Here is a 25,190-nt window from a genome sequence, read left to right on the forward strand (position 1 = left end):
CCTGGTCCTCCTTGTATTCCTTTCCGAGGAATCTGTACGCTTCCATGCGCATCCTGTAGTCTTCACGATCTTCTCGATATTCTCTCGTCCGGAGGTCGTCAGATCGGAGACTCGCGTAGGTATGTCTACAACGATGGGTTCGTCGCGTCGTGAAGGTTGCGTGTTACCACGGGTTCGGGAGCTCGACGCGGTGCTTGTAATCGACGGTAAAGTCGCGATCGATTCGTAATTCGATAGTACGGGAGGGAGCGGAAGCGTTGGTTTTGGTTGTGGTTCTTGCGAGCCCTCTGGATCTGCGAGTGCCCAAATCTTTAGTGATTCACATTTGATTTTAAGTTGGCGATACCACGCTGTCCAGTTGTTACTATCGGTCAGAATGACTGTCGCATCTCGCGTAGCATGATTAGACATATTGCGTAATCGGGTTTTTCGATGTCAGTGAGACTCTTAATTGTCAGATTTGATGGGTCTTTAATGATGGGGTCATGAAAAAAGGTGTTCATTTTTGCTATCTCCTGAGGTGTCGCCTTTTTGTGGCTTTTTTCTTTTCTTTTGTTTCCTTGGCCTTATGCATGGGCCTCAACTAAAGCCTTACTTCTGACAGTTCTGTACAGCTGGACATGCCACGATGTACCCCTAAATAAGCACAATGTCGGTTTCGGAAGGTAATTTCTTAGATCATGAGTATTCGGGCCTCACCGCTTTGTAATGATCAGTCATGATCAGTCATTTGGACAAGGCTGGAAAGGGACTCAGTCATGTGCCCCGCCATCGGGCTGCCTTGGCTCACTACCATGCAAAACACATATACACCATCTTGAACGAAGACACCAACCCAGCATGAAAATCATCGAACTTCCCTGTGAACTTGTGGAGCGCATCTTCGAGTATCTTGTTAGCGATGTCAGCCCACTTTTTGCTTCGCAATACCGCCTTGTTTGCCGTACTCGTACCTTTATTAAACCACTATAAGTACATGGTCCGCTAACTTGTATAGGGCTATTCGCACATGTAATCCAAGAACAAATCCTCATGCGCCAGCCACTCATCGCGTATTCCGAAGATAGGCGCAAGCTGGGGGACCCGACAGACCGTCACATTACCATTGCTATTGACAATGCACGCTTTGACAAACTCTTCGCGCAACATGGCAGCACCATAATCGGAAACGAAGTCCTCCGCAGACAGCAAGATGATTTGCTACCAGGCATCAAGTACTTAAGAGACTTGGTGGATGCCGTTTTGAGCCTCGAGGAAGGCCCCGTGACCGATGACCTACGCAAAAAATACACCATGGAAATTAGCCAAGCTGTATCCAGCAGAAACGCCAAAGGCCTCCGCTACTTGCTCTTTAGTAATTCTCCCATGACCAAAACGTGGCCATCCGTAACTTTCACCCTTCCCTCCGCCCTCGCCGCAACAAAGCAAAACTCGCGCCTCATAGAGCACACCCGAGATAATCCCGCTATCCTCCGCATAGGCCGGTCTGTGCTCCCTAGCCCCCTGGAAACAGCATGCGCATGCGGCAACGTCGACCTGGTCCAACAAATCCTGCAACTCGAGTCCACCCGGACTCTTAAAGAAGCTTACGGCGAGACCAGCCGGGGATGCATTTCGCAGCAGATTCCGCAATTGAGTGATTGGGTCGCGCTGTGCATTTCGATGCGAATGGGTCAGTGGGAGACGGGGAAAATTCTCCTGGACCGCTTCCACGCCGGACCGAATGTAAAAACGTGCAGACGGTTTGGGACACAGCGATTACTCGAGGAAGCGGTAAAATATCCGGATAAGGGCTTTGTACGCGAGATACTCGAGAAACGGAAAAGGTATGGGGGTTTTCTGACTAAGAGTGAGATGCGGTATATCTACAACCACGCAACGCCATCTGTTCTCCGGTTCTTGGTTGAGAACGAGTATATCGATCCGAATGTCTCGAGCGGAAAAACTTCACTAAGATGGGCCGTGTATTATCAGCGCTACGACCTCGCGCGTATACTGTTCCAGTATGGCGCGCGGGTTAATGGCGTGCCACTGGATGGGAAGCCAGTTACTGCTCTTTGTCATGCCGCAAGGACGGGGTACCGGGGTACGAGTGACAGTCCCTTGCCAGGTGTCAGATTTCTTCTCGAAAATGGAGCTGACCCGGCCTTGGTAAAAGAGCAAGTACCATGGCCAGATGCCGAGTTTATATTGCAAAAGGCGAGGGAATACGGGAACGAAGTAGCTTTGCGTCGCGAGACGTGGGAAGAATATCAGAGAGCAAAGTCGGGGGAAAAAGAGCCTGTTCTAATAGACCTATCTTAGAACATCCCCAAATGTCTCAACTTACAGTCGACTGTATCCATGGAAGAATAATACCCCGTATACTAGAACAATCTTTGAGCTTACCACATAAAAACGCCGCGGTCTCCATTTAGACATACAACGGATATCAGAAACACAACAAATCGTACAATGGTCCCTTAGTAATTCTCCTCCAACCTGGCCGTCATACCTGTCACAGTCACACGTCTGTTCTCTTCTTTTTCCAAGGCATGCAGCTCGCGCTCCAGCTCCCTCTGCATTGTCACACTTTGGACAAGAGTAAGCTGATCCAAAACCTTTGCGATTCCCTCCTCAGTCTGGCCGTTGAACAAAGTTGCAAGATCTGACTTTGTAGCTACTGCGAGTTGATCCTCTAGTGCCTTTAGTGCCTTAGTATTGAGATCAGAGACGGCCTTCTTGAATTGTTCTTCTTCAGCCGCCTTCGCTCTCTTGGCCGCTTCCCTGGTTTCATCAATACTGGCTTCCCCTGCCTTGCGCTTCGCAGCCTTCATAGCTTCTTTCTTCACCTTGGCTGCTAGGTAGCGTGCCGAGTGTCCTAGTGTGCGTCCATCCTTTGTAAGCGGCTGCTCGATATTGAGTGGAGGAGCGGTGAAGAAGAGCACGCGACCCTTCTCGTCACATTGGAACTGCTCACGTATTTCAGGCGGTATGCTATTGTTTGCGTGATCGGCCATAACATAGACCTCAACGGGTTGTGGTGCTTTGTAGTTGGGAGGCATCTGCTGGAGGTACGGTTGTTGATAGCCCGGAGTAGGTCGCGGCGTCTGGAAGGACTGCATAGGTGCTGTAGGCTGAGGCGTGAAGGGAACATGTGGCGTTATTGGCTGGTAAGCAGGTACCTGAGGAGCCTGATGGTGCATGTGCGGAGCGGGTGACTGAGAATGAGCATGATAGTGTGTCGCGTGAGTCGGAGTGTATGTGGGAGGCACATGATGTTGTTGTGGTGTTGGTGCAGGCATTGGGGTGAGGGCAGGCGGCTGAGCTATAGGATAGTTTCTTGATGCTTCGAAGCCATGTGCCGAAGGAGTGGGCAAGCTTGGCGTTGGCATCACAGGCGCAGGTGGTGGTGTTGGAGATGGCGGTGGAGTGGGTCTGGGAGGAGGCGAATCCTATAATTATTGTGAGTGACAGTGTGTGGTTGTGTGAAGTTCTGGTCACTTACCTTTGGGTCGCGTGGACGACGATGGACAGCGCCAATCTTCGGAGGCGCATTTTCAGCACCCCACTCTGGCTTTGGGAGATCGTCGTCCTCTTTTTGGTCGTCTTTGAGAAGGTATGCAATCGGACTAGGCACCTTTTTCAGCTTTCGTGGCGCGTCGAACAAATCCATAACATAGTCCTTGTCTCGAACTTCATCTGGGAGACAGCTGGCCCAGGTCTTGATCTTATTAAGCTTATGGTTTTCCTCATTGTACCTGGCTTCGCAGACGTAGATCTCTTTGTCAGAGGGAAAATCGCGCGGGCGCCCCTTGTTGTATCTTGTTGTGAACATGACGAAGCATCGATCTACGACCTCATCAATGCGGTGGTCTCGATACTGGCCAGTCTTGACAACTTCGTTCTCGAAAAAGTGCTTATCGAAACGATGCACAGTCTGCTCTGGACGGTAGTACCAGCAAGCATTCACCCACTGGCCACCACTAGCGTCTTGCCATGTACGATAAATCTGAGCGACAATGGGTTTTGTAAGGTCGTTCGCGTTCTGAATGTGGACCCAATCGCCAACCTTCCACAACTCTCCGTTATGAACGATGCCACTAGGCATGGGTATACGTCCTTCTTCCATGACGTACTCGGTGTCTGGCTTCTCTTTCTCAGCTTTTGCGACCTTGCGCGCTTCCTTTTGAAGGTGCACGGCGTCTTTGTAAATCTGGCTATCCTCCTCGTTGTATTCCTTCGCATTCTCAAACATAAGCTCCACATCTACCATGAAGTGATCTACCGAGTTGTACTTCTTCCGCTTGAGTTTGCGCTTCAAAATGTCCATGGCCATAGGGTTCTTGATTTCAGAGTGGTATTCGGGCATGACCGTCTTGTCAGGGACACGCTCGAATGCGCTAACCATGAGCTTGTTCTGCTGATTGCGAGGCTTCCGGATGGCTTTCATAATGGCTTTGATTCGTGCCTCCATAGGTGTATCAACCCGCGGCGGACGCCCGCGTTTCTTCCTAGACTCTGGATCGTCATTCTTGGCGTCCTCCTTTGCCGCTCTCGAGCCTCCTTCACGCTTGGCGTTAGCTGCTGCGGACCGCGCAGGCCTTCTCCTTTTGCGCTTCCCGTCGTCCTCTTCGTCCTCGTCATCATCTTCTTCGTCAACTTCGAGTTCTTCCTCATCGTCTTCCTCCTCCTCCTCCTCTTCATCTTCTGGTAGTAGCGGATCCTGTTCTGGAATCTCACCCAGAAAAGGCAGAGTCGCAATATCCTCAGATACGATCTTATCGTCAACAAGGCGCTTAAGCTCGCGTTCAATGACCTTCTTTACTTCAAGCGCATCCACATAGGCCTGCGAGTCCTGTCTATTGTACACTTGCGCATTGTGGGGTATGAGAGCCAGGTCGCGGACGAACTCGGGAAAGTTCTTGTATTCCTTCTGTCCAATCTTAGATTTGATAGTGCTGAGGGCCATGGGCTCTTTGATGATGTCGTAGTAGTCGGGCACGGCGCGCTTATTCACTTTGCGCTGGAAGAGTTTTGTGGGGTCATAGGTGCCACTGAGGATATGTCAGCAACAGCATATGAGCTCGTCCAGATCAACTACTAACTCGTCGATCCTGTAGTCATAGACGTTCTTCAGCAAGTTGGCCATGGCCTCCCATTCTTGCTCCGTCACAGTGGAAGTTGCCCCAGAGGATTCGGCCGTTTCGGTTGTGGGAACCGGCGTTGAGCTCGGCGCGCGTGCGGACGCCATTGCTGCGATGGAACACCTGGTGTTGTGGTGTTGCGCCGTCGTCTCCCTTCTTTGGTGTTGGGGTTGTCGCGTCGTGGATACAAAGTCGCGACTGGAGCGGAGCGGCGCCGGCGTTAAGATTATCCGAGAATGCCTGTCGCACATCTCCGCCTCGGCCAACTCTAGGGTTCCCGAACATTCACTTGCGCCGTGCCACTTGTTCGCGCCAACTGTCGCTTCTAGCGAGTAGCTAATGCCATAGCTGACAAACTACATATGCTCTCCTTACAACAACATTCACAGTGCCTGCTCCTGCGTGAAGAAACTTCTTTCCCACCCGCCTCCTACTCGCCCATCGCAACTTGCTATCTGTGACAACTGCACCGCTGCGTCCCGCCAAAGCGCCCCACTACCTCCACCACTCCACGCCGTCAGGGCTCTTATACTTGTAACAGTTGTCACTACACAGTATATAGTCTTAGACATTTTTGTTCCGCAATTGCCAGTATCAACTTCTATCGCCATGCCCGTTCGCCTCCGATTACGCGCGCCCAACGGCACCCACACTCTCTCCCTCGACGATAATGCCGCCGTTTCCGACCTTCTATCATCTATCAGCGAAAAGACAGAACTCCCACTCTTCGAATTAAAATGGAACCACCCGCCCCAACCGCTCGATCCTTCACTATACGGAATGTCTACGTTATTGAAAGACATTGACCTTAAACTCAATGGCGCATCCATCATCGTCATTGGCAAAGCTACTGGCGATCCAAGTGAACGGAAAGCAGAACAAGAACTCCAGTCTGCTACATCTCAGTCAGCACCCCTGTCATTACAACGCAAACAGAACTCGGCACTCAAAGACACTCCCGAAGTCCCTGTACCCGACCGTGCTGGCACCATTGTCCTGAGAGTAATGCCGGATGATAACTCGTGCATGTTCCGAGCTCTTGGAAGTGCTGTTCTCTCCGACTCGCTAGATTCCATGACCGAGCTTCGGTCTATGGTCGCCCAAGCTATACAAAGAGACCCCGAACAGTACAATGAAGCAATCTTGCAACGGTCTCCCGACGAATACTGCAAATGGATATCATACTCGGACTCTTGGGGTGGTGGAATCGAGCTCAGTATTCTCTCCCAAGAATTCGATATCGAGATAGCCAGTGTCAACGTGCAGGATAACCGAGTAGACCGCTTCAATGAGGGTCGACCGCGCCGCTGTATCCTTGTATATTCTGGTATCCATTACGACACTATCGCTCTGGTTCCGCGTGGGGTTTCGCCTCAAGATCCTTCTCAAGACATCAAGCTTTTTGATGCCAACGATGATGTCATTCTCGAGGCTGCACGAGAACTCTGTCGCCAACTCCAAAAACAACATTACTACACCGATACGCAGAAATTCGATATCAAGTGCAACACCTGTGGCTGGAAGGGAGCTGGAGAACGAGGAGCGATCCAGCATGCAACAGAGACAGGACATAGTGATTTTGGTGAGGCAAATTAAGTGCCCACTCCCATCGAATCCTGAAGGGTTGCATTTGCCATTTTTATCGGTGCTAGAATGGTGTATATAGCAAATCACATAGAATTTTCTTATGTTGTGTGGTAATTCAACTCTCAGCAATGGCTTCAATATGTGAAACTAATTTATCAAGAAACATTGCATTTGTAATAGTTGTAAATACTGCACGATGATTTCCAGAGGGATTTTTCATGCTTTTTTCAAGAGCTACTTCTTTGCATGCATTTCCGTAGAGTTATCTTACTCCCAAGTTCATAATTGAATGTTTATGATCACTCCTTCCTTTGTCGACTGTTGATTGTGACGTAACAGTCCACTTCGTCCCAACGCTTCTTGAGAATCTGAGCTACTTTGCTTCACTCGACGCTAAACAGTCTTCCCTGTCTGACATTTGCATACTTCTTTTATCAGTTATGAAATTAGAGTGACCCGCCTTTACTTCCACGTCCATATCAGCACTAGCGTCCTACTAACAACATGCCCTCTAGATCTGGAACACAACCTCCTCCTCAACTCCATCCGCTTTAAAGAGACTCTTCGCCCTGGTTGTGAAAGCTCACTCTGGATCAAGATGCATGAACAGCTGTCGCAACTGTGCGTATTGTGGAGTCTTTACCACAAGCGATTGACGGCCATCTGATATTGGCAATATACTGCAGCGTTTTCAGCTCATCACGTCTGAGACGACAGAGATGCCGAAGGCAGAGCACGCTACATTCCACGAAAATACGTTACAAGGAAGCATCTGGAGACGCATTTCCGACTCATTGAACTTTGATTAAAGTTCTAATCTCGATATCCTAGATTTTTGGATACATTGGTGAATGTGATGGACCTCAAGAGGCATGCGCTTAACATTCACGGGGTGTCCCATTAGCATATGCAACTTCAACTCTTCCAGTACGTATTTTAAGGACAAGGGGGTGCCCGTAGGATGTAACAGTTATGTCACGACCTAAAGAAACCTCGCCGTGTCTTCAAATTTAAGCAGGCTATGCGAAAGACTTAAAGTAAGTCATGATTTTCGTTAAACTTCCGTTTCTGACAAATGTTTCAACGTAATGAATCGTCAAGATTCCATTTGTTCGTTCAATCCGTCATCGTGTTCACACTACTTGAGCCAACCTAGCCTACGGTTAATATTGCATGGATCTCTCTAATTTTAAGCAGGGAACTTACAATCTCATGCCTCTCCGTTAGCGTCGGATATACATCATCCAAGTTTGGATGATTATTGTAGTATTGTGGCACAATACGTGATCGAGCTCAAAATATCAAGGGGAGACTCGCAATGAAGATAGAAAAAAGCTGAAATCTAACCGTTGCCAAAAGATTGATTGAAGAAGGTGTCTATTTACGTACGAAAGAAAATCGTTATATATACCCGCGATCTAATCATGTGATACTACACCACAGTATGTTACATGATTGATCTCGCAAGTTCCATCTGATCCACCTTTGTGGCTTTCACAAAATTCTCGATTGCAGAGGAGACAGGTGCTTATCGACCCTTTTGTCGTAAGATGTTTATGTTTGGTGGGATTGCCCGTTTTCATGCGATCGCAGATAAAGCAAGGAAGAGCCATGAAAGCTAAGGAGCTAAAAGAGTCTTGACAAAGGAACTAGCTGGCAGACCTTGAGAGATTTAAGTCACCCCATATTGCACTATCTGATTACCCTGCATGCTCTGCCGTGCAGATTACCAATCAGGAGATTTCGAAACGAATCGGAGGTCTCGATACCGTGATGATGCACGGTGAGACACCAACCTGAGGCAGCGACTGTGTTTGTGCAGAGTAAAAGCAAGGTCCTACACGGATGACCACTATTGGAAGTGTGTTGTGGGCCGTCCCTCCAATCCGAGTAACGTTGATACATTGCTACATTCCTACACTAGCCGTGATTTAGTCAGGGAACCGTGCCGGACCGTCATGTGCCTTAGGCGGCTACGGTAGCAAATCGCTTTATCTATCTAAGCGCCGGCCGGTGAGCCCGGGCTCGTTTCCAAAGATATCCTGCTTCGTACTACAAGGCTCCCGGCATGCTCACTCCTATGTCAGAATGGTCTCACGAGCCTGGGGAATCGATCTTCCTTCGTTGCGTTCTCTACACAACCCCCGAGCGCTCAAGTGGTCATCAGAGTCGCCAATGAACAAGGAGGTGTTGCTAAGGAGTTAATTGACGGCGGTGACAAAACAATCAATATTACGGCTAACAAAGCGGTGATTTACGTCTGACGCTGATCTCCTTAAGGAGCAAATACCACTTGATTATGACAGATTCATGACAGCCTTACGAACCCACAGGTATGGAAGCATTAAAGGCCCGCAGTACAACTGGACTCGCGACGCAGTGCGTCTTTTCATCTAAAGACGCACTTTACCAGTCACGGATGTTCTTACACCAAACCTACAGAAAAACCATCTGTTTTCGGCAGGCCGCAGCGAATCACACGACAACGCATGGCTATTACCCCTTGCGCTCAACAGCTACCGCAATACCATTGTGATCAACGGCGATTGTGAATCTGGCAGTCCGAGCCATTTTAGGCCCAGCTTCACACGCCTCGAGCCGCCTAAAAGTCTTCAACTCAAGTCTAGCGTGTTCGATCGAGACGTTGTCTGATACCGCACATCAGCTTTAACAGTACCTATTCCCGCTCTGTATAATAGTGAATGAATAGTGCTTGCGAGTACACACAATTTTTCGTATGTCTTTCAGGTTTTGTTTGCTTCAAAGACTGCTGGGATCTTCACAAATACAACATACGAGAAACTAATCTTAGTTTGCTCTAAATCAGAATATCTCTAGACTATATCACTGCACCAGGTCTCGCAGTAGCTGTTTTCTATCACATGCAAGATCTGGTAAGATGGCAAGTTCACCAGAGCTAATCCGGTACCAACCGGTACTCCGAGATCGTCAAAACACTGACCCTGATGAAACGAATACGATCGACCCAATGGTAGAAGAACTTCGAATGTCACCCCTTGTTTGGTGGAATGCGAAAGAGCATGTTGAGCCCCAGCAACAGGTTCAACGTGGCTACGCAGTATTAGGCCATGTTCCAGAGGCTGACAACATACCACAAGACGACGCATCCGTCCCTATTAGCGCAACGCGAACCCCAGTTTTACTGAACACCGATTCACCCTGGTCTGCTTTCCTCTGCGGTTCTCAAGGGTCTGGAAAATCGCATACTCTGTCGTGCATGCTCGAAAACTGTCTATTGACCGACAAAACGATCCTTCCTCGAGTTGGATTAAATCCTCACCCACTTGCTGGACTGGTGTTTCACTACGATCGGTGCCAGGGCAGCGGAGTTTGTGAGGCCGCTTATCTCTGCACCAACATTCCGACGACTGTTCTTGTAAGCCCGAGCAACTATGGTAGGCTGAAGAGAGCATATGAAGCTATGGCAGAGAAACAGGATGCAAAAATTTCTGTCAAACAGCTTTATGTCTTGCCAAAATACCTCGATACGGAAAGGATGAAGACTTTGATGGCCATAGGGAAAGAGGATGAGGTGCCGTTGTATATGCAGGCAAGTTTCCCTTTCCTCTCCTAATGAAGATGCGCTAACTCAACTAGACAATACTCATGATTCTTCGCAAAATGGCTATTAAATCACAAGGTCTTGGTACCTTCGACTACATCACCTTCAAGAATGAGCTATCAGCTACCAAGTTCACTAGCGGCCAAGATGGTCCCATGAAACTCCGCCTTGACCTGCTGGAATCATTCATGAAACGTAGCAAGAACAGCTCTGATATTCTAGCAAACACTGAAAACGACTTCCTGGCTTGCACGCCAGGTTCTCTCACCATTGTGGACCTGACGGATCCTGTCATCGACGCTGATTCTGCTTGCGTCCTCTTCGACATATGCCTCTCTGTATTTGTTCAGCAGACACAGTGCGGAAAGATTGTCGCTCTAGACGAAGCACACAACTATATGACGGAAGGCAGTGGTGCGGCTAAAGCCTTCACCGAGAAGCTGTTGCGCACAGTGCGTGAGCAGCGACATCAAGCTGTCAGGGTTGTGATTGCAACCCAGGAACCTAGCATCAACACGCAGTTGTTGGATCTGTGCAGTATCACGATGGTGCACAGATGTACAAGTCCTGCATGGTTCAATGTGCTCAAGCGACATGTTGCAGCTCTTTATCTGAACTTGCCGAAGTCTTCCCAGGCTGGCACAAGTGGCGACGAGAAGGCAGAAGTGCCTGAGAACGATACAGAGTTGTTCCATGAGATTGTTCGGCTAAAGCTTGGAGAAAGTCTGCTATTCTGCCCATCAGCTGTGGTTAGGGTTATTGGAGAAGAGATAGAAAGGATGGAGGGGAGGTACGTCAGATTCAAGACGAGACAAAGGGTCACAGCGGACGGGGGGAGGAGTAAGTTTGCTGCTGAAGGAACCCAAGGAAACCAAGGAAACCAAGGAAAGGCCCGATAGACACTACTGTGGAGAGCGGCCTAGAGAGCGTACAAGGCGGAGGTAAAGTTCTTAGCGAAACAGAGCGTGAACAAGTCCCTCCTCGCGTGAGGCGGGTGCATCGGGGTGGGTTCTAAGATCGACTTCGGCCAGACGGCGCTATCATGAGCTGAAGAAAGGGCACGAGAAGTCCAAGATAAGGCAAATAGTAACAGTAGATAGACGAAAAATTAGGATTGCTACTAAACCCAAACTTGGTCCATCTTTTCAGCGTATGATAAGGCTGAGTCAATTACACTTAGGACCATCATGTGGTGCACTTATGGTGCATGCACTATATCATGACACTAGACGTGATGATGTTGGAGCTGGTTACCCTTAATGCACTCGGCTCTCTCCTCTGTCACTACATCTCTGCACATGAATGTAGTTAGCATATCTTCTTAGATAACTAATCTTACGCTCTACACTATTCTAAACAGGTCCTTAATCGTAACAATCATTATACGTCTTCGCGATTTACATAAATTAGTCACTCGACCTAGTAGCCTAAGATTAGAAGATTCTTAGCAAACAAGGTAAAGTCATCCACATAACCTAGCTATTACCAGGCTCACAGATGCTACTAGAGTACTAGTATAGATATAGTACCCTAGACCTCTATAGTCGCGAAGGCTTAAATGCGGAGTAGATAAGCAGTTCTTGTGATAACGCTACTAGTCATAGAACAGACTACTTAGACAACGACTGGGATAAAGCCGAGAATAAAGAGAAAATTATAAAAGGATATGACTAACATAAGTATAAGCTATAGCTAGAGTTAGACAAAGTGCTCTAAATCTTGTTAAAGGATAAACAAAGTATAGAGTAGAGATAGATATGTAAACACTTCCCTAGTCAGCCGCCTGGTGCAGTAAAACTACGCTACCACACCTGAGCTATTTAACCTCACTTATTGGTCCAGCATTATCGCTGAATGTGACTTTGATATTGCCTTCACGTTTCACCAAGTCACGGTGACTGGTCATCACCTTCACGTCAGTATCACGCTAGCGCCTCACTTACAATATATTAGTTCAGTTTGGGAAAAGACCTGCTCCCCACTTCCACTTACCCTCGAGCAATCTTTTGCCCCGCTTGTGAAATCTCGCACTGAAAGAAGGCAAAGCGTCCGCTATCGTGACTGTAAGTATTTCCGATCTTTTACTACAAGGAACACACAGTTGCCTTGTACTGACACTATACTGCAGCGTTTTCAGTTGAGATGTCTGACACACCAGAGACGCCGAAGGCAAAGCGCGCGCAAACCATGGCCGACCTAAAAACCGATAGAGAATTACTGTCCTAAGTGATGTGCGCCCACAGAAAATTGATCAAAAAATGTTTACTAAGGCTTTCAGCATCATGGGAGAGACTGTGCCTATATCGATTCAAGGTGGCCAGATTCATGTGCATACAGAGGTCCTTATATCCACCTCGGACTTTCTGAAGAATGTCATGAAGCTAGAATGGCGTGCCGACAAGAACTGTCCAATCGATTTTTCTAAAGAGGACCCCAAAGTCGTCGAAACATACTGCCGATGGCTTTACTCAGGCAAGATTTCTTGTTGTGAGAACCCCTGGACCACCTCCAAAATCACGTGCCAACTCTTTATTCTTGGCGAGAAGTTGGTGGACCAAACGTTCAAGAACGCTGTCCTGGACTTCATGATCGAGAACTTTTCTAGTAAACCCAAAGTTCTTCCTAACGACAAAAGTGTCAAGATCATTTATGACGGCACTCCCAAAGGCTCACCAGCCCGCCGGCTCGTGGTTGATATTTGGGCGTACTGTATGACTCCTCTGTCCATCGGCCTTAGTGATCTCACCTGTCTTCGAGGAACCGACTACTTTGAGGAATTGATACCGGCCTTGGTTGCTGTGCGTTCAGTAACACCTCGTGAAAAAATTCGGCCCTGGGTTGCTCAGCCTGAGTCCTATCATGAGAGAAGTTGCCGATGGAAAAAATGTCGAAACTGGTTTGACGGAAAGCACCTGAGAAGAAACAAGACACATCTTGTGGTTGATGGGGCTATGCTATGCACACACACACACACACACACACACACACGTACATATACGCACGGGTATAGTCTTGTGGAGGGAAAAGAAGAGAAAATCATGTAACCATAAAACCATGAATTCATCTCTCAGTAGCTACCATGATATCACAAAATACATAAAAAGAAAACGCCAATATGCTCTAGTCCGTAATGTCCACCTGCACTAATAACCCCGCGCTCAAAATCGAAAACTAAAATCCCCAGCAAAAGTATGAAGAAGTAAAAGTTTAATTGATCTAGAAGGGAAAGCCACCAGGGAACCCTCCACCAGGGAACCCACCACCCTGCTGGAACTTGAAGTTACCTCCACCGGGGAACCCACCGCCGCCACCCTGCCTAAACATGAACTGCTGGCCGCCAAACGGCGAGCCCTGGAAGGGATTGCCATGCTGCTGCTCATTGCTATTAGGGTCATCACCACGGTCAAATCTTGCCTTGAGCTCCGGATCAGACAGGACTTCGTAAGCTTCATTAACATCCGACATCTTCTTCTGCGCATCCTCTGGTGTCATGTTGTTCGAGGCTGCCTTATCCGGGTGGTACATTTTGCTGAGCTTGCGATACGCCTTCTTGATTTCGCGCTCGTCGGCGTCACGAGTCACGCCGAGGACCTTGTAGTAATCCTTTTCCTTTGAGCGCTTGAGCAGGGTGCGGGCTTTTTGGAGGAGTTCGTCGATCTTTTGGTGCTGGTGGTGTTCGGCTGCTAGTTCGAGGGTGCGGATGCAGTCTTCGAAGTCGTCGGCGTCGAGTTGGCCTTGGGCTTTGTGGATGAGGCCGTGGAGGGAGTTGGGGTTGAGTTGGAGGGCCTCTTTGCAGTAGGGGGTGCCTTTTTTCAGGTTGTTCATTTCGACGTAGGCTTCGCATGTCATTTCGACGAGGTTTTGGTAGAGACCCTGAGGGGAGTTGGTGTAGATGTAGCCCTTTTCTGTGTAGTCTTTGAAGTCTTGTTTGACCTCCTTCAAGAGGCCTGGGTCTGACTCGCCGCGGTCGATGAGGAGTTTTGATGCGGTGGCGTATTGGCGCTTTTCGAAAAACTTGCGCACTTTCTTGATGTCCTTTTCAAGGTTCTTTTCTCTCCTGCGCAACTTCATGCATTCCTTGGAGTCTGGGTCTGATTGAAGACATTGGGCAATATGCTTGATTCCCTTGTCGGTTTCGCCGAGAGAGTAGAAGGCCATGGCGGAGCTTTGAAGGTGAGGCTCAATGTCGCCCGTGTTGATTTGAAGAAGGTGTTGTAGGTCGCTGATACCCTCGACGACCTCACCCTTCTCGAAGCGACAGCGTGCTCTTGTCTTACGGATATCGTATGCGCCGTTTGCGACCACGATGGCAGCGCCTGCATTGGTGATGCAGGAGTCCCAGTCGCCTTTTTCGGCAGCCTCTTGTGCGATAAGAGCCGCAGCCTGTGCTTCTTCTAGCTGGGCGATTTCATCAGGCTTACCGGCTGCCTCGTAGTCCTTGCGCGCCGCAGCCCAGTCAGCCTTCCTTGCTCTTATCTTTGCTCGTTGCACCAATGCGCCCTCGAAGCCAGGCTTCAGTTCTAGCACCTTATTGAAGTCCTGCTCTGCTTGAATTGTCTTGCCGATTTGGAGGTAGGCAGCGCCGCGTCGGAAGTAGGTGAGGTAGTTGCGCGGGTCACGGGAGATGGCCACATCGAAGTAGGTGAGGGCATCCTGGGTATTTCCAGTCGCCATCTGCACGGTGGCATCTTTGACCAGCTGCGACACGGGCGTGTCCGCGGGAATGTCAGCGGCGGACAGAGCGCTTGCAAGAGGGAGCAGCCCGAGGGCTAACGAGGAAAGTCGAAATATCATGTTGCGACGTTGGTGTGGTGGCGAATGTACAAATAACGAGAGATTGTAGGCAGGCAAGGGCCTGAGAGAGGATATATTCCGCGCAAGGTGGCAGCGGCAGGAGCAGTTTATTTAGGCATGAGCGAAGGGAGTGAAACAGGGCAAAGGTTAATATATGCGATTGTTATTTCCGTTCATGCAACTTGTCCTGATGTCGAGGCGGTGGTGCAGGGGCCACCCCGATCCTTGGACCCCAGGCACTCCAGGTACGCTAGTGGTGCGTCATGCATGTGGACACGGGTGGGCTAGTGCTGGCCTATCTCCATACTCCTCCGCTATATCCTCACTATCCGCCTCTCCTACCCGTGAACTCTGCCTCCTGCTTGCCGTACTTATATATCTACCTCACTAATGTCTTCCATCCGCCTGCGTATCGATGGACGTACATTCCGCGACTCCCATGACCGCGAAGTAACGCTGCATGGCATCAACTGTGCCGCCGATGCCAAGTTCCCTGCGAATCCTAACCAACCCTCACACATACCTGATAACTTTTTCGACGGAGACAACGTTTCTTTTGTGAACCGTCCGTTTTCCCTGGACGATGCGGCAACACACTTTTCGCGGTTACGGAGTTGGGGGTACAACACCATCCGCTACGTCTTTACCTGGGAGGCGATAGAGCATGCTGGACCAGGAAAGTACGATGAGGAGTGGATAGACCACACCATTGCTGTGCTACGAAAGGCCAAAGAGTATGGCTTCTACATATTCATGGATCCCCACCAGGATGTCGTAGGTAGCATTCCAATGTACTTGAATATCTCTTTCCTAACACGTCACCCAGTGGTCACGATTCTCTGGAGGCTCCGGGGCACCCATGTGGACTCTTTATGCCTGCGGTCTGGATCCGGAGCGTTTTTCGGTTACTGAAGCTGCCATCGTACATAACACGTACCCAGACCCTGCGACCTATCCCAAGATGATCTGGACGACCAACTACACCCGCCTGGTATGTCAAGTCATGTGGACTCTGTTCTTTGGTGGCAGGGACTTTGCCCCAAAGGCCATCATAGACGGCAAAAACATACAGGACTATTTGCAAGAGCACTTTATCGGCGCATGCGAGCATCTTGCGAAGCGTATACACGAAGCTGGTGACCTCTGGCACGACCCAGTAATTGGTTGGGAAAGCATGAACGAGCCTAACAGAGGCCTCATCAGCTATCAAGATATTACGCAGATTCCCAGCGAACAAAAGCTACAAAAGGGGACCTCGCCGACAGCTTGGCAGGCAATACTTACCGGATCTGGTAGGGCTTGCGAGATCGCGACTTGGGACTTTGGTGGCTTGGGACCTTACAAGAGCGGATCGGTTTTAGTAGATCCTGAGGGGACACAAGCATGGCTGTCGAAGGATTACGACGACACCAAATACGGCTGGAAGCGTGACGCCGGGTGGCGTCTGGGTGAGTGCTTGTGGGCGCAACATGGGGTATGGGATCCAAAGACCGACACAGTGCTGAAAAAGGACTACTTTGGAATCGACCCCAAGAATGGCGCTAAGATCAACTACGAATACTTTACGAACCACTACTGGCTGGCTCATTACCGGGCTTACAGCAAAATGGTCAAGTCTATCTTCCCAGACTCGTTGATGTTCTTCCAGCCTCCAGTGCTTGAGATACCTCCAAACATCAAGGGTACCGAGGATGACGATCCCAATATCATCTTCTCGCCTCATTTCTACGACGGCATTACTCTGATCATGAAAAAATGGTATGTTTTGATGTTTGTAAGTTGGTGACTCTATCTAACAGGATGTAGGAACCGAGTGTGGAACGTGGATGTTTTTGGGGTGCTGCGAGGAAAATATCTGACGCCGGCATTCGCCATCAAGGTTGGAGAGACTGCCATTCGAAACTGCTTCTCACACCAACTCAAAGCGATCCGAGAAGAGGGTATTGAATATATGGGAGTGCACCCTTGCATTTTCACTGAAATTGGCATACCGTACGACATGGACGACAAGTATGCGTATAAAACAGGCAACTACAGCAGCCAGATAGCGGCACTGGATGCCAACCACTTTGCACTTGAAGACAGCATGGCCAATGGGTTCGCGCTATGGACCTATGTTGTCAACGTAAGTTGGACTGCAGTTATGGGTGTTGCAAAACTAATGTGAATATAGAACTGTCATTACCGTGGTGACCAGTGGAACGGAGAGGATCTATCGATATTTTCGTTGGATGATAAGGCAGTGCCAGCAGGGCCTTTTTCACCAGAAGACTCTCGGGCATCGCTCGACAAGAATTCACCGACATATTCGCGGGCTCAGTCATCGGATACACTCAGCGTCACGCCCACCAACCTGCAAAAGACAGTTTCCGTGGAGCAAATGAGCTCGACACGAACCGAGGGCGATGTGGCTGGACTTCGGGCCGCAGAGGCCTTTATCCGTCCCACACCTGTGGCAGTGCATGGAGACATCTCATCTTACGGGTTTGACCTCAAGAACTGCACTTTCAAGCTTGCACTCTGCGCGCCAAGTTCGACATCAGAGGATGTTCCAACGGTGTGCTACCTGCCCGAATTCCACTTCCCGTCAGGCCAGACAAGTGTTGAGGTCAGCGGGGGCAAGTGGACGATTACTTCGGAAGAAACGGGCGGGGCATTGCAGCAGATACTGCGGTGGTGGCATGCAGAAGGTGATCAGACGATAACAGTCAAGGGAGTGGTGCGGAAAGCTGGTAGTGCGCTTGGTACGGATGAAGATGAAGGGTATCTGCAGCAGTGCCAGAAGCAGGCCTGCGCAGTCATGTAAGCGAAGGGCAGGAAGTCGACGATATGTGGTTGTGGTGTTGCGGGGGATTGTGGCCAATGCGCGGTGATGCAATTGTCATGCGACGCTCAGGTCACGCAGTCAGCGTGAAGGCGCAAAGTGCGGTGGTTTTGCAAACATGAGTTTGGCCGGTCTTATGTACATTGTTAGGCGTTTGGAGCGCATGTGGAAACAGTTTAATCGGTGCATATTTTCGTTTGGTTGCAGAGCTAAGCGTCGACATGATGGCTTTTTTCATTGAAGCAGCTGACACCGCGTCGACGCGTGCCGTGGGCTTGGGACAGGCAGGCAGCAGAGCGCGTTTGTGGAACACCCAGACCGTGAAGATGGGGCTGGAAGTTGTTTTTGCATACGGCGTAGACGAACAAGCACACGTCTCGAGCGGCTGGATCCATAGCCCTGGACCTATTTATTGCACGCTACACCGCCATCTTGAGTGGTTTGTTGCAGACGGTGCGCGCCAAAGCTTGTCAAAGCCCCATCCTTGTCCTGTGCTGTGCATCTTCCGCTTTCAGAAACCTCCGCCCGAAACACCAGTGAGGTCCAAAAGAATCCCCCAAGTCGACAATTCTCACCTCCATCGCGCACACGCCGCTCCGCCATTCACTCCGCACACCTGACGCCACACGCCCACACGCTGCGGTCAGAGAAGCTGCCTGTCCACGATGAATGCTGGGGTCGACGACCAAGCCCCGCAAACAAGTCTAGCAAATGGCGGCAGCGGAGCGCATCACCACGACAATGCCCATTCAGACCTCTCCCAGGTCCTAGAGGCACTGCAGGCCATCTACGCCTCAACCTCGAGCAACGAGACCCGCCGACAGGCCACCGAATACCTCGAGCAAGCAAAGCGTCACCCCGAAGCCCCGTCACACGGCCACACCCTCGCCCTCGACCGCTCACAGCCTGCGCAACTGCGTTACTATGGCCTCACCATGCTCGAACACTCCATCAAGTATGGCTGGGAGGACTACACCGTCGACCAAGGTACCGCGCTCAGAGGATATGCCATCGAGCTCGCGCAGAACGTAACAGAGACCGACCCTGTCTACATTCGGAACAAGATTGCCCAATTATGGACAGAGATTGCCAAACGCAGCTGGGGTGCAGAGTGGTTAGACATGGATGAGCAATTAGTAGCCCTCTGGACAAACTCATTACACCACCAGGCCATAGTACTTTATGTCCTCGAAACCCTCTCCGAAGAGGTCTTCAATCGCGAAGATGCTACCGCTGGCCTACGAGGCACCGACCTGGGGCGGGCCTGTGTCGAGATCTTCACGCCTCAGATTGTTATACAAGAGCAGCTTCCTACTAGGGAAAAAGGTCCTGACTTGCGGTGCGGAGACCAAGGTTGGTTGACGAGGCTATGCGAAAACCTGGATTGGTGCTTGGGACAGGACTACCAGAACCAGGAAAACGTCAAAGCCAGTGCTGTCAAATCCATGCATGCGCTCAGAGCCGCCATGCCATGGGTCATGCCCAAAGCCATTGCGGCTACTCAGGTTATCGAGGCAGTCTGCAAGGCCCTGGCCACACCAGCAGTTGAGATACAGATTGTATGGCGACTCAAGCCAACACTAGAAACCCGTCGCTAACATGACCTAGGCTGCAGTTGAAACCCTACAAGCTATATATAACCGAACGCACTTACATGATGACGAATTCGTGGAGCTAGTATGCCCTATGTTTACACCAGGCAGCGTCTCGCTCCTTCGGGAAGTATACAATTGGACACTCGTGGACATGGACGTCAATGACATCGATGATCAGAAATATATGCTTTGCAAGAGGCTGTCCGAGGTGAGAATCCCCATCTTATTCAACTCGCGTGTCCATGACTAACGACCGCAGTTGGCAAACAACCTTGGTCTGTTCATTGAACAAAAGCCCCAGTCTATTCCAGAAAACAGCGATCTCGCCGGTGTATTTGGCTTTCTGTACGACATTATGCGCAACCCAAGTCTCGTCGTTTCTATACCCGTCCTTCACTGTTGGACTAAGCTGCTGCGATCGAGCATTGTCCGCGAGTCTGACGTCGTAAACTCCATGGTTGGAGGTCTGCTCGAGACATGCTGTGGGCGACTGATCCGCTACGAGGCCCTTCCTGAAGATGCCGAAGATGTGACGTTGCAATTTTTGAATGAAGACATTGACACTGTTCCCGAACGACATGCCTTCCTAGGAAACTATAGGAGATTCTGCGCAGATGTAATCGAGGTACTCGTGCGCAAGACGCCGGTTGAGGCCATGGAGCATATCCTCGCGCAGGCAACCAACATGCTGCAAAACTTGTACCGCGACCGCCCCTCGTTTCAACCACAGACATTTAGCAAAAGCTCGCCCCAAGTTCTTCAGGTCGACGCCCAAGTCACTGTCATTGAGGCTGCACTCAAAGGCTACATGAAGTGGCAGCAAAGTCAAGGCGAGGATGCCCAGGCCGATGAGCGAACGCGAAGTGTTATAGAGGACTCACTAGAGCAATGGGGTCGCCAGATCCTACAAGCGCAATTCGATGATCCTGAAGTTGCAAGAAAGATCATATCGCTCATGGCCACACTTGCCACCAAGTCACTTGGCGACCGGTCTGGCTTTGCGCTAACTTTCCTTGAGTACATGCTTACCATACGTCTAGCGGATGACACCAACTATGCGCAGTACTCGGAAGCAGTAAAGGACCTAGAGCGCATATGCAGCTTGGAGATGCAGAAACTAGCCATGAAGTTCGCCGATGATTTTATGAACGTCTACGAGCAATTAGAAGCAAAGATCAATGAGATGATCAATGACCCCACGACTGACGAACGCCAGCGAATGGCATACTCTGCTTTCCTTTTCATCATCATACACAGGTGTACAACGTTAGACCACACCATTCAAACAGAGCGCATGAGACAGATGCTGAACCGCGTCAAGGAGGCATGGCAGAACGATGAGTTTACTAAAGCTATCTCTTCATTCCAGTCTTTCTGCGACATCCTGGGTATGGGTCAATTACCTGAATTTTTGTCTGCCAACAATTTTCGCGGCGTGCAGGACTGGTCTGAACAACAATTACCTAGTGATGGTCAAGCGCTGCAGGCTTCAATCCTTGAGCGATCTCAACAACTGCCGCTGCGACTGACCAAGACGCTACTTGCAGCATCGACTGAGAAGTTGCGAGACGGTACTACTGCATATGAGACTGCTGCAGCATTGTGGGCAGAGACGATACCCGTGCTACTTCCCAATCTTCTCCAGCTCGTGAGCCATGCGCAAGCATTTAACGACATTGACAGCAATTGGTCACATCTGCCGATTGAACTGCAGCAGGTCATTCGACGTGTCCTGACTGATCGGTTCTGGCAAGCGGGCATCTCGACGGAAAGCAGAGATGACTTCTTCGCCAAGGTTAGCGGCTCCAAGTCGACCTACGAAGGTTTCGCGTCAACAGTTCGAGGCACTGTCCGACAAATAAGAGAGAGTTCTTACTATATACTCTACTCATTGACAAGATTTCGAGACTTCTTCTACGGTATACAAGACTTACCGGGACCGCTTAGCCAAGCTCTCTTTGGGCACGCTGGTGCCTTGACCGCACATCACTTGTCCGTTCTGCTTACCGTATCTACGCATCTTATCGAAGGGTGTCCGTCACAGTTACGGTCACAGTTTTTACCGCCTATGATTCAAGGGCTATTCAGGGAACTAGACAGGAAGATCTCTGGGGAATGGAGCGAGATTGCTCGCCAAGTGGCGCAATCAGGAGATAATGACAACTTGACAGATGAGATGAAGACCGAAAGTATTCTTCGTCAGCTTACATACTCTTCGGTCTCACTTGTCGCTGTCCTGCTTGATTCACGGCAGGGTAAGTTTGATTTCATTTCTGAGCAGGCGTGGGACGGGCGGTCGAAGTACCAATGGTATAGGGATTTTCACTACCGTGGTTACTTTTTTCCGCTTCTCGAAATTAGAGAACTTGGTGCTAACAGATACACACAGAGTTTGCTCGGCAAGATGATCAAAGTCGCAAGGAAGCCAATGCGCCACCAATGTGCGATTTCATTCTCACTACACCCTCAGTCTTGGAGCCGATTCTCCTCTTCTGCAACTCTACCATCCGTGTAAGAGATACCCGATCTGTCATTACCATTGTGCGTGTCATGAGGACGCTTCTTCCACGCTTCAAGGAAAAGTCTCCGATCCGCGATTATTTCTGCAATGACATTCTCAAATCTGCCATCACATCGCTACATGAACCATATTTTGTCGATTGCCAGAAGGAGCTTGCATCTCTGATTGCAGGTATCATCCATCTTGACGATGAGATTCCGCGATCCATCATCCTTTCATTACCTGGCATGGGTGACGAAGCTCGTGTCGACCGCCGGCTCGCAAAACTTCAAAGTGCCAACCGTCAGGATGAGAGAATGCAGAGGAGCATCGTCTTGGATCTGCTCAGTAGCATCAAGGGCGTAAGTATCCATGAGCAAGGCAAAATCCAGCGACCAAAGACAAAGACTAGGACGGCGATGATGGAACAATATATGACTGTTGATCAGCAGCCAGCTATTGTTCGCGGAACAAGCCCAGGTCTTGCAGGCGTTGCCGATATGTTTGGGGGGCAGTAAGATAGAGCGATAATGCTAATGGTCTTTGGGACTGGGAAAAATATCGGAAAGGCAGGGGAATTGATACCATGGGATGAATGGACAGCGGGTATGGGGGTACGGGTATGCATAGCATGGACATTGGGCTCATTGGGCTCAGCAGCGCAATTTTATGAAATGCGATACCTTATTGTTTGATCTAGGGGAGTCATTTGTAAGATGCAGTTTTTGTGTAGAGTCATGTCTGAAGCAATTTTGCGTCGAGAAAAAATGCCAACAAGTCCTCATGCTGCTTGCCTCTACGCTTTTCTCTCCTACCTAAAAAAATTACGCCAATGGGATACTCTGTCTTGGCCGTGTGACATGCTCATTGTAGTAGATCTGGAAGGGAATGATCATAATGAAGAGAACGAATCGTATACATTGCATTTTCCAAGCAAAGATCATAAAGATACAAAGCGATAACGATGTTCAACAGATACCGCGGCAATTGGCTTCGGAACAATCGGAATACTCAATCCGGCTAAAGAAGGATCTCGGAACGATCCCCGACACTGCATGAGCATCCCACTTTATGTAGATCAGCTTTAGGACAACACGCCATATGTTTTCTTGTAGAAAGCAATTGAACTCCAGTCATCAATTCTCCTTCAATACTTCCATACTGCTGTATTAGCAGCACCATTCAATTTCTCGTCATCAATACACATCAACCTCCACAAGCAACGTCACAATGGCGCCTCCACCAGCACCAGGCGTTTGGTGCCCCGCAGTCACCTTCTTCACACCAGACAGCGAGACAGCGACCCTAGACCTCGTCGCACAAAAGCAATACTTTACCTACCTCTCCAAATCCGGGCTTACAGGACTCGTCATCCTCGGATCCAATGCAGAAGCCTTTTTGCTCACACGAGACGAAAAAAGGGCACTCATGAAATGTGCCCGCGAAGCCGTCGGACCAGATTACCCCCTCATGGTCGGCATTTCTGGCTTCTCTGTACCCCAGGTCCTAGAGAACATTAGCGACGCAATCGAGGCTGGCGCAAACTACGGATTACTGCTGCCGGCTGCATACTACGGGCCTGCAACATCCAAGGAAGTCGTCATGGCATTTTACAATGAAGTCGCGCAAAAAAGCTCGCTGCCTGTTGTCATTTACAATTTTCCGGGTATTTGCAGTGGCGTGGATCTCGATTCCGTGACCATTGCCGCGCTTGCGCAGCAGAACCCAGGCAAGATTGTGGGCGTGAAGTTGACGTGCGGGAGTGTAGCTAAGATCACGAGACTCTGCGCTGAACTGCCGAGCGACATGTTTTCGACGTTTGCAGGACAGGCCGACTGGATGATTGCTGGCTTGGCTGTTGGAAGTGCGGGATGCGTGTCGGCGTTTAGTAACGTTTTTCCCAAGGTCTGCTCGAAGATTTACGAGTTGTATACGAGCGGAAAGACAAAGGAGGCGCTGGAGCTGCATCGTAAGGCTGCGCTTGCCGAGAGCCCGATTAAGGCTGGAATTGCACCGACGAAGCATGCCGTTAGTCAGTATAGTGCGAAGGCGGCGGGGATTGAAGGTGCAGAGGAGAGGTTGAATCCCAGACGGCCGTATATGCCGGTTGGGGAGGCGCTGAAGACGAGTGTGAAGAATACGATGGGAGAATTGGCTGCGATAGAGAACAGCCTGTAGATTAGCTTCAATGATTACATATTCATTGGCGGCTATATAATGATCTAAGAAGCTATCAGACATGAGTATTTAGCAACCAATGACGTGATGTTCATAGTAGACTGATGGCGAATGGGACAAGTCCATGCAAGACCCTTGATTTAGCGCCAACACGTGCCCTATCGATAACGCGACATTCACGTCTCGAACTTTTTTCCGATCTACAACTATACTCTACAAAAAAAGAAGATGGCGGCGCAAAGAGGAGCAAACGGTGTCGAGAAGAAGAAGCGCTCGAAGAAGCGAAGAACAAGGACAGAAGGTATATCCATATCTACGACGCAAGTTGCAAACGCGTGACCGCTAACACTTTACGCAACAGTCTCGTCCTCGAGCGAAAGCGACAGCGATGTCTCCAGCGAAAAAAGTGTTACAGCGGTAGCCCTCGATACAAGCGTAAGCTATCTTCTTAATTCAAGATAAAAGAAAATCCCCATTGTTGACATCCAAGCAAAAGAATAAGGAAAAATCACCCTCCCCCATCCCAGCCAGAAAATTAAAGAAGAAGTCCAAACCAGCCTCTTCCGCGCCGGATACCGATGTAACCATGGAAGACGCACCGCCTTCTCCTCCAGCCCCCAACCAACCCAGTCAACCCAGCCAACCCAGCAAGACAACCCAGGACGACTTCAGCACCCTCTACCTCCGCAAGCTAGCCACAGAATTCGCAGACGACCTCGACAAAGTACGCGAAGCACCGGATTTCAAAGCGAGTAGCGTGCCGATGCTTATCCATGCGTTGAAGCAAGGGGAGACGCTGTTTAGTGGGGAGGAGAAGAGGAAGGTTGTCGGGGCTGCTGCTAAAGTCTAACTTCTCTTTCTCTACAGAGGACAGAGAGGTAGGGGTGGGTGGTAGTAATGGAAGGAGTTTTGGATATGTTTTATTTTTTTATTTTTGAAGTTTGGAGAAGGGGAAGAGGGTTAAGGGTAGCAAATGGATCTTTGATTGACCATCCCCTCCCCC

The 25,190-nt window shown here is 49.7% G+C and overlaps 10 protein-coding genes across 10 annotated transcripts; 8 read left to right on the plus strand and 2 right to left on the minus strand.

Moving 5' to 3' along the window:
- Positions 1-840: 840 nt before the first annotated feature.
- Positions 841-2,304, plus strand: COCSADRAFT_156902 (uncharacterized protein; the record flags this gene model as incomplete). The annotated part of the gene is made up of 2 exons (XM_007697886.1): positions 841-949; positions 998-2,304. The coding sequence occupies 2 exons, from the start codon at positions 841-843 to the stop codon at positions 2,302-2,304; spliced, it is 1,416 nt and encodes a 471-aa protein (XP_007696076.1).
- Positions 2,305-2,439: 135 nt separating this feature from the next.
- COCSADRAFT_273146 (uncharacterized protein) lies at positions 2,440-5,284 on the minus strand. The gene is made up of 3 exons (XM_007697887.1): positions 5,088-5,284; positions 3,488-5,036; positions 2,440-3,434 (listed from the first exon to the last, which is right to left on the minus strand). Exons 1-3 carry the CDS (start codon positions 5,231-5,233, stop codon positions 2,463-2,465), a joined length of 2,667 nt encoding a protein of 888 aa, XP_007696077.1. The 5' UTR covers positions 5,234-5,284; the 3' UTR covers positions 2,440-2,462.
- A 142-nt stretch (positions 5,285-5,426) lies between these two features.
- COCSADRAFT_33382 (uncharacterized protein) lies at positions 5,427-6,989 on the plus strand. The gene has a single exon (XM_007697337.1). It carries the CDS (start codon positions 5,736-5,738, stop codon positions 6,720-6,722), a length of 987 nt encoding a protein of 328 aa, XP_007695527.1. The 5' UTR covers positions 5,427-5,735; the 3' UTR covers positions 6,723-6,989.
- A 2,623-nt stretch (positions 6,990-9,612) lies between these two features.
- COCSADRAFT_350036 (uncharacterized protein) lies at positions 9,613-11,311 on the plus strand (the record flags this gene model as incomplete). The annotated part of the gene is made up of 3 exons (XM_007697888.1): positions 9,613-10,110; positions 10,332-11,136; positions 11,187-11,311. The coding sequence occupies 3 exons, from the start codon at positions 9,613-9,615 to the stop codon at positions 11,309-11,311; spliced, it is 1,428 nt and encodes a 475-aa protein (XP_007696078.1).
- A 1,312-nt stretch (positions 11,312-12,623) lies between these two features.
- On the plus strand, positions 12,624-12,998 carry COCSADRAFT_45201 (uncharacterized protein; the record flags this gene model as incomplete). Its single annotated transcript, XM_007697445.1, has 1 exon — positions 12,624-12,998. A coding segment is annotated over one exon (375 nt), but the record flags the coding sequence as incomplete, so codon positions are not given.
- A 343-nt stretch (positions 12,999-13,341) lies between these two features.
- On the minus strand, positions 13,342-15,273 carry COCSADRAFT_33383 (uncharacterized protein). The gene has a single exon (XM_007697338.1). The coding sequence runs from the start codon at positions 15,088-15,090 to the stop codon at positions 13,513-13,515; it is 1,578 nt and encodes a 525-aa protein (XP_007695528.1). The 5' UTR covers positions 15,091-15,273; the 3' UTR covers positions 13,342-13,512.
- A 135-nt stretch (positions 15,274-15,408) lies between these two features.
- COCSADRAFT_33384 (glycoside hydrolase family 5 protein) lies at positions 15,409-18,230 on the plus strand. The gene is made up of 4 exons (XM_007697339.1): positions 15,409-15,864; positions 15,917-16,848; positions 16,897-17,215; positions 17,264-18,230. The coding sequence occupies exons 1-4, from the start codon at positions 15,481-15,483 to the stop codon at positions 17,894-17,896; spliced, it is 2,268 nt and encodes a 755-aa protein (XP_007695529.1). The 5' UTR covers positions 15,409-15,480; the 3' UTR covers positions 17,897-18,230.
- A 164-nt stretch (positions 18,231-18,394) lies between these two features.
- Positions 18,395-22,805, plus strand: COCSADRAFT_134275 (uncharacterized protein). The gene is made up of 4 exons (XM_007697889.1): positions 18,395-19,473; positions 19,523-19,717; positions 19,769-21,764; positions 21,899-22,805. Exons 1-4 carry the CDS (start codon positions 18,580-18,582, stop codon positions 22,525-22,527), a joined length of 3,714 nt encoding a protein of 1,237 aa, XP_007696079.1. The 5' UTR covers positions 18,395-18,579; the 3' UTR covers positions 22,528-22,805.
- A 268-nt stretch (positions 22,806-23,073) lies between these two features.
- COCSADRAFT_33387 (uncharacterized protein) lies at positions 23,074-24,596 on the plus strand. The gene has a single exon (XM_007697340.1). It carries the CDS (start codon positions 23,240-23,242, stop codon positions 24,185-24,187), a length of 948 nt encoding a protein of 315 aa, XP_007695530.1. The 5' UTR covers positions 23,074-23,239; the 3' UTR covers positions 24,188-24,596.
- A 255-nt stretch (positions 24,597-24,851) lies between these two features.
- Positions 24,852-25,031, plus strand: COCSADRAFT_75642 (uncharacterized protein; the record flags this gene model as incomplete). The annotated part of the gene is made up of 1 exon (XM_007697890.1): positions 24,852-25,031. A coding segment is annotated over one exon (180 nt), but the record flags the coding sequence as incomplete, so codon positions are not given.
- Between the last annotated feature and the right edge of the window lie 159 nt (positions 25,032-25,190).

Source organism: Bipolaris sorokiniana (assembly GCF_000338995.1).
Source record: "Bipolaris sorokiniana ND90Pr unplaced genomic scaffold COCSAscaffold_2, whole genome shotgun sequence".
Lineage (NCBI taxonomy): Eukaryota > Fungi > Ascomycota > Dothideomycetes > Pleosporales > Pleosporaceae > Bipolaris > Bipolaris sorokiniana.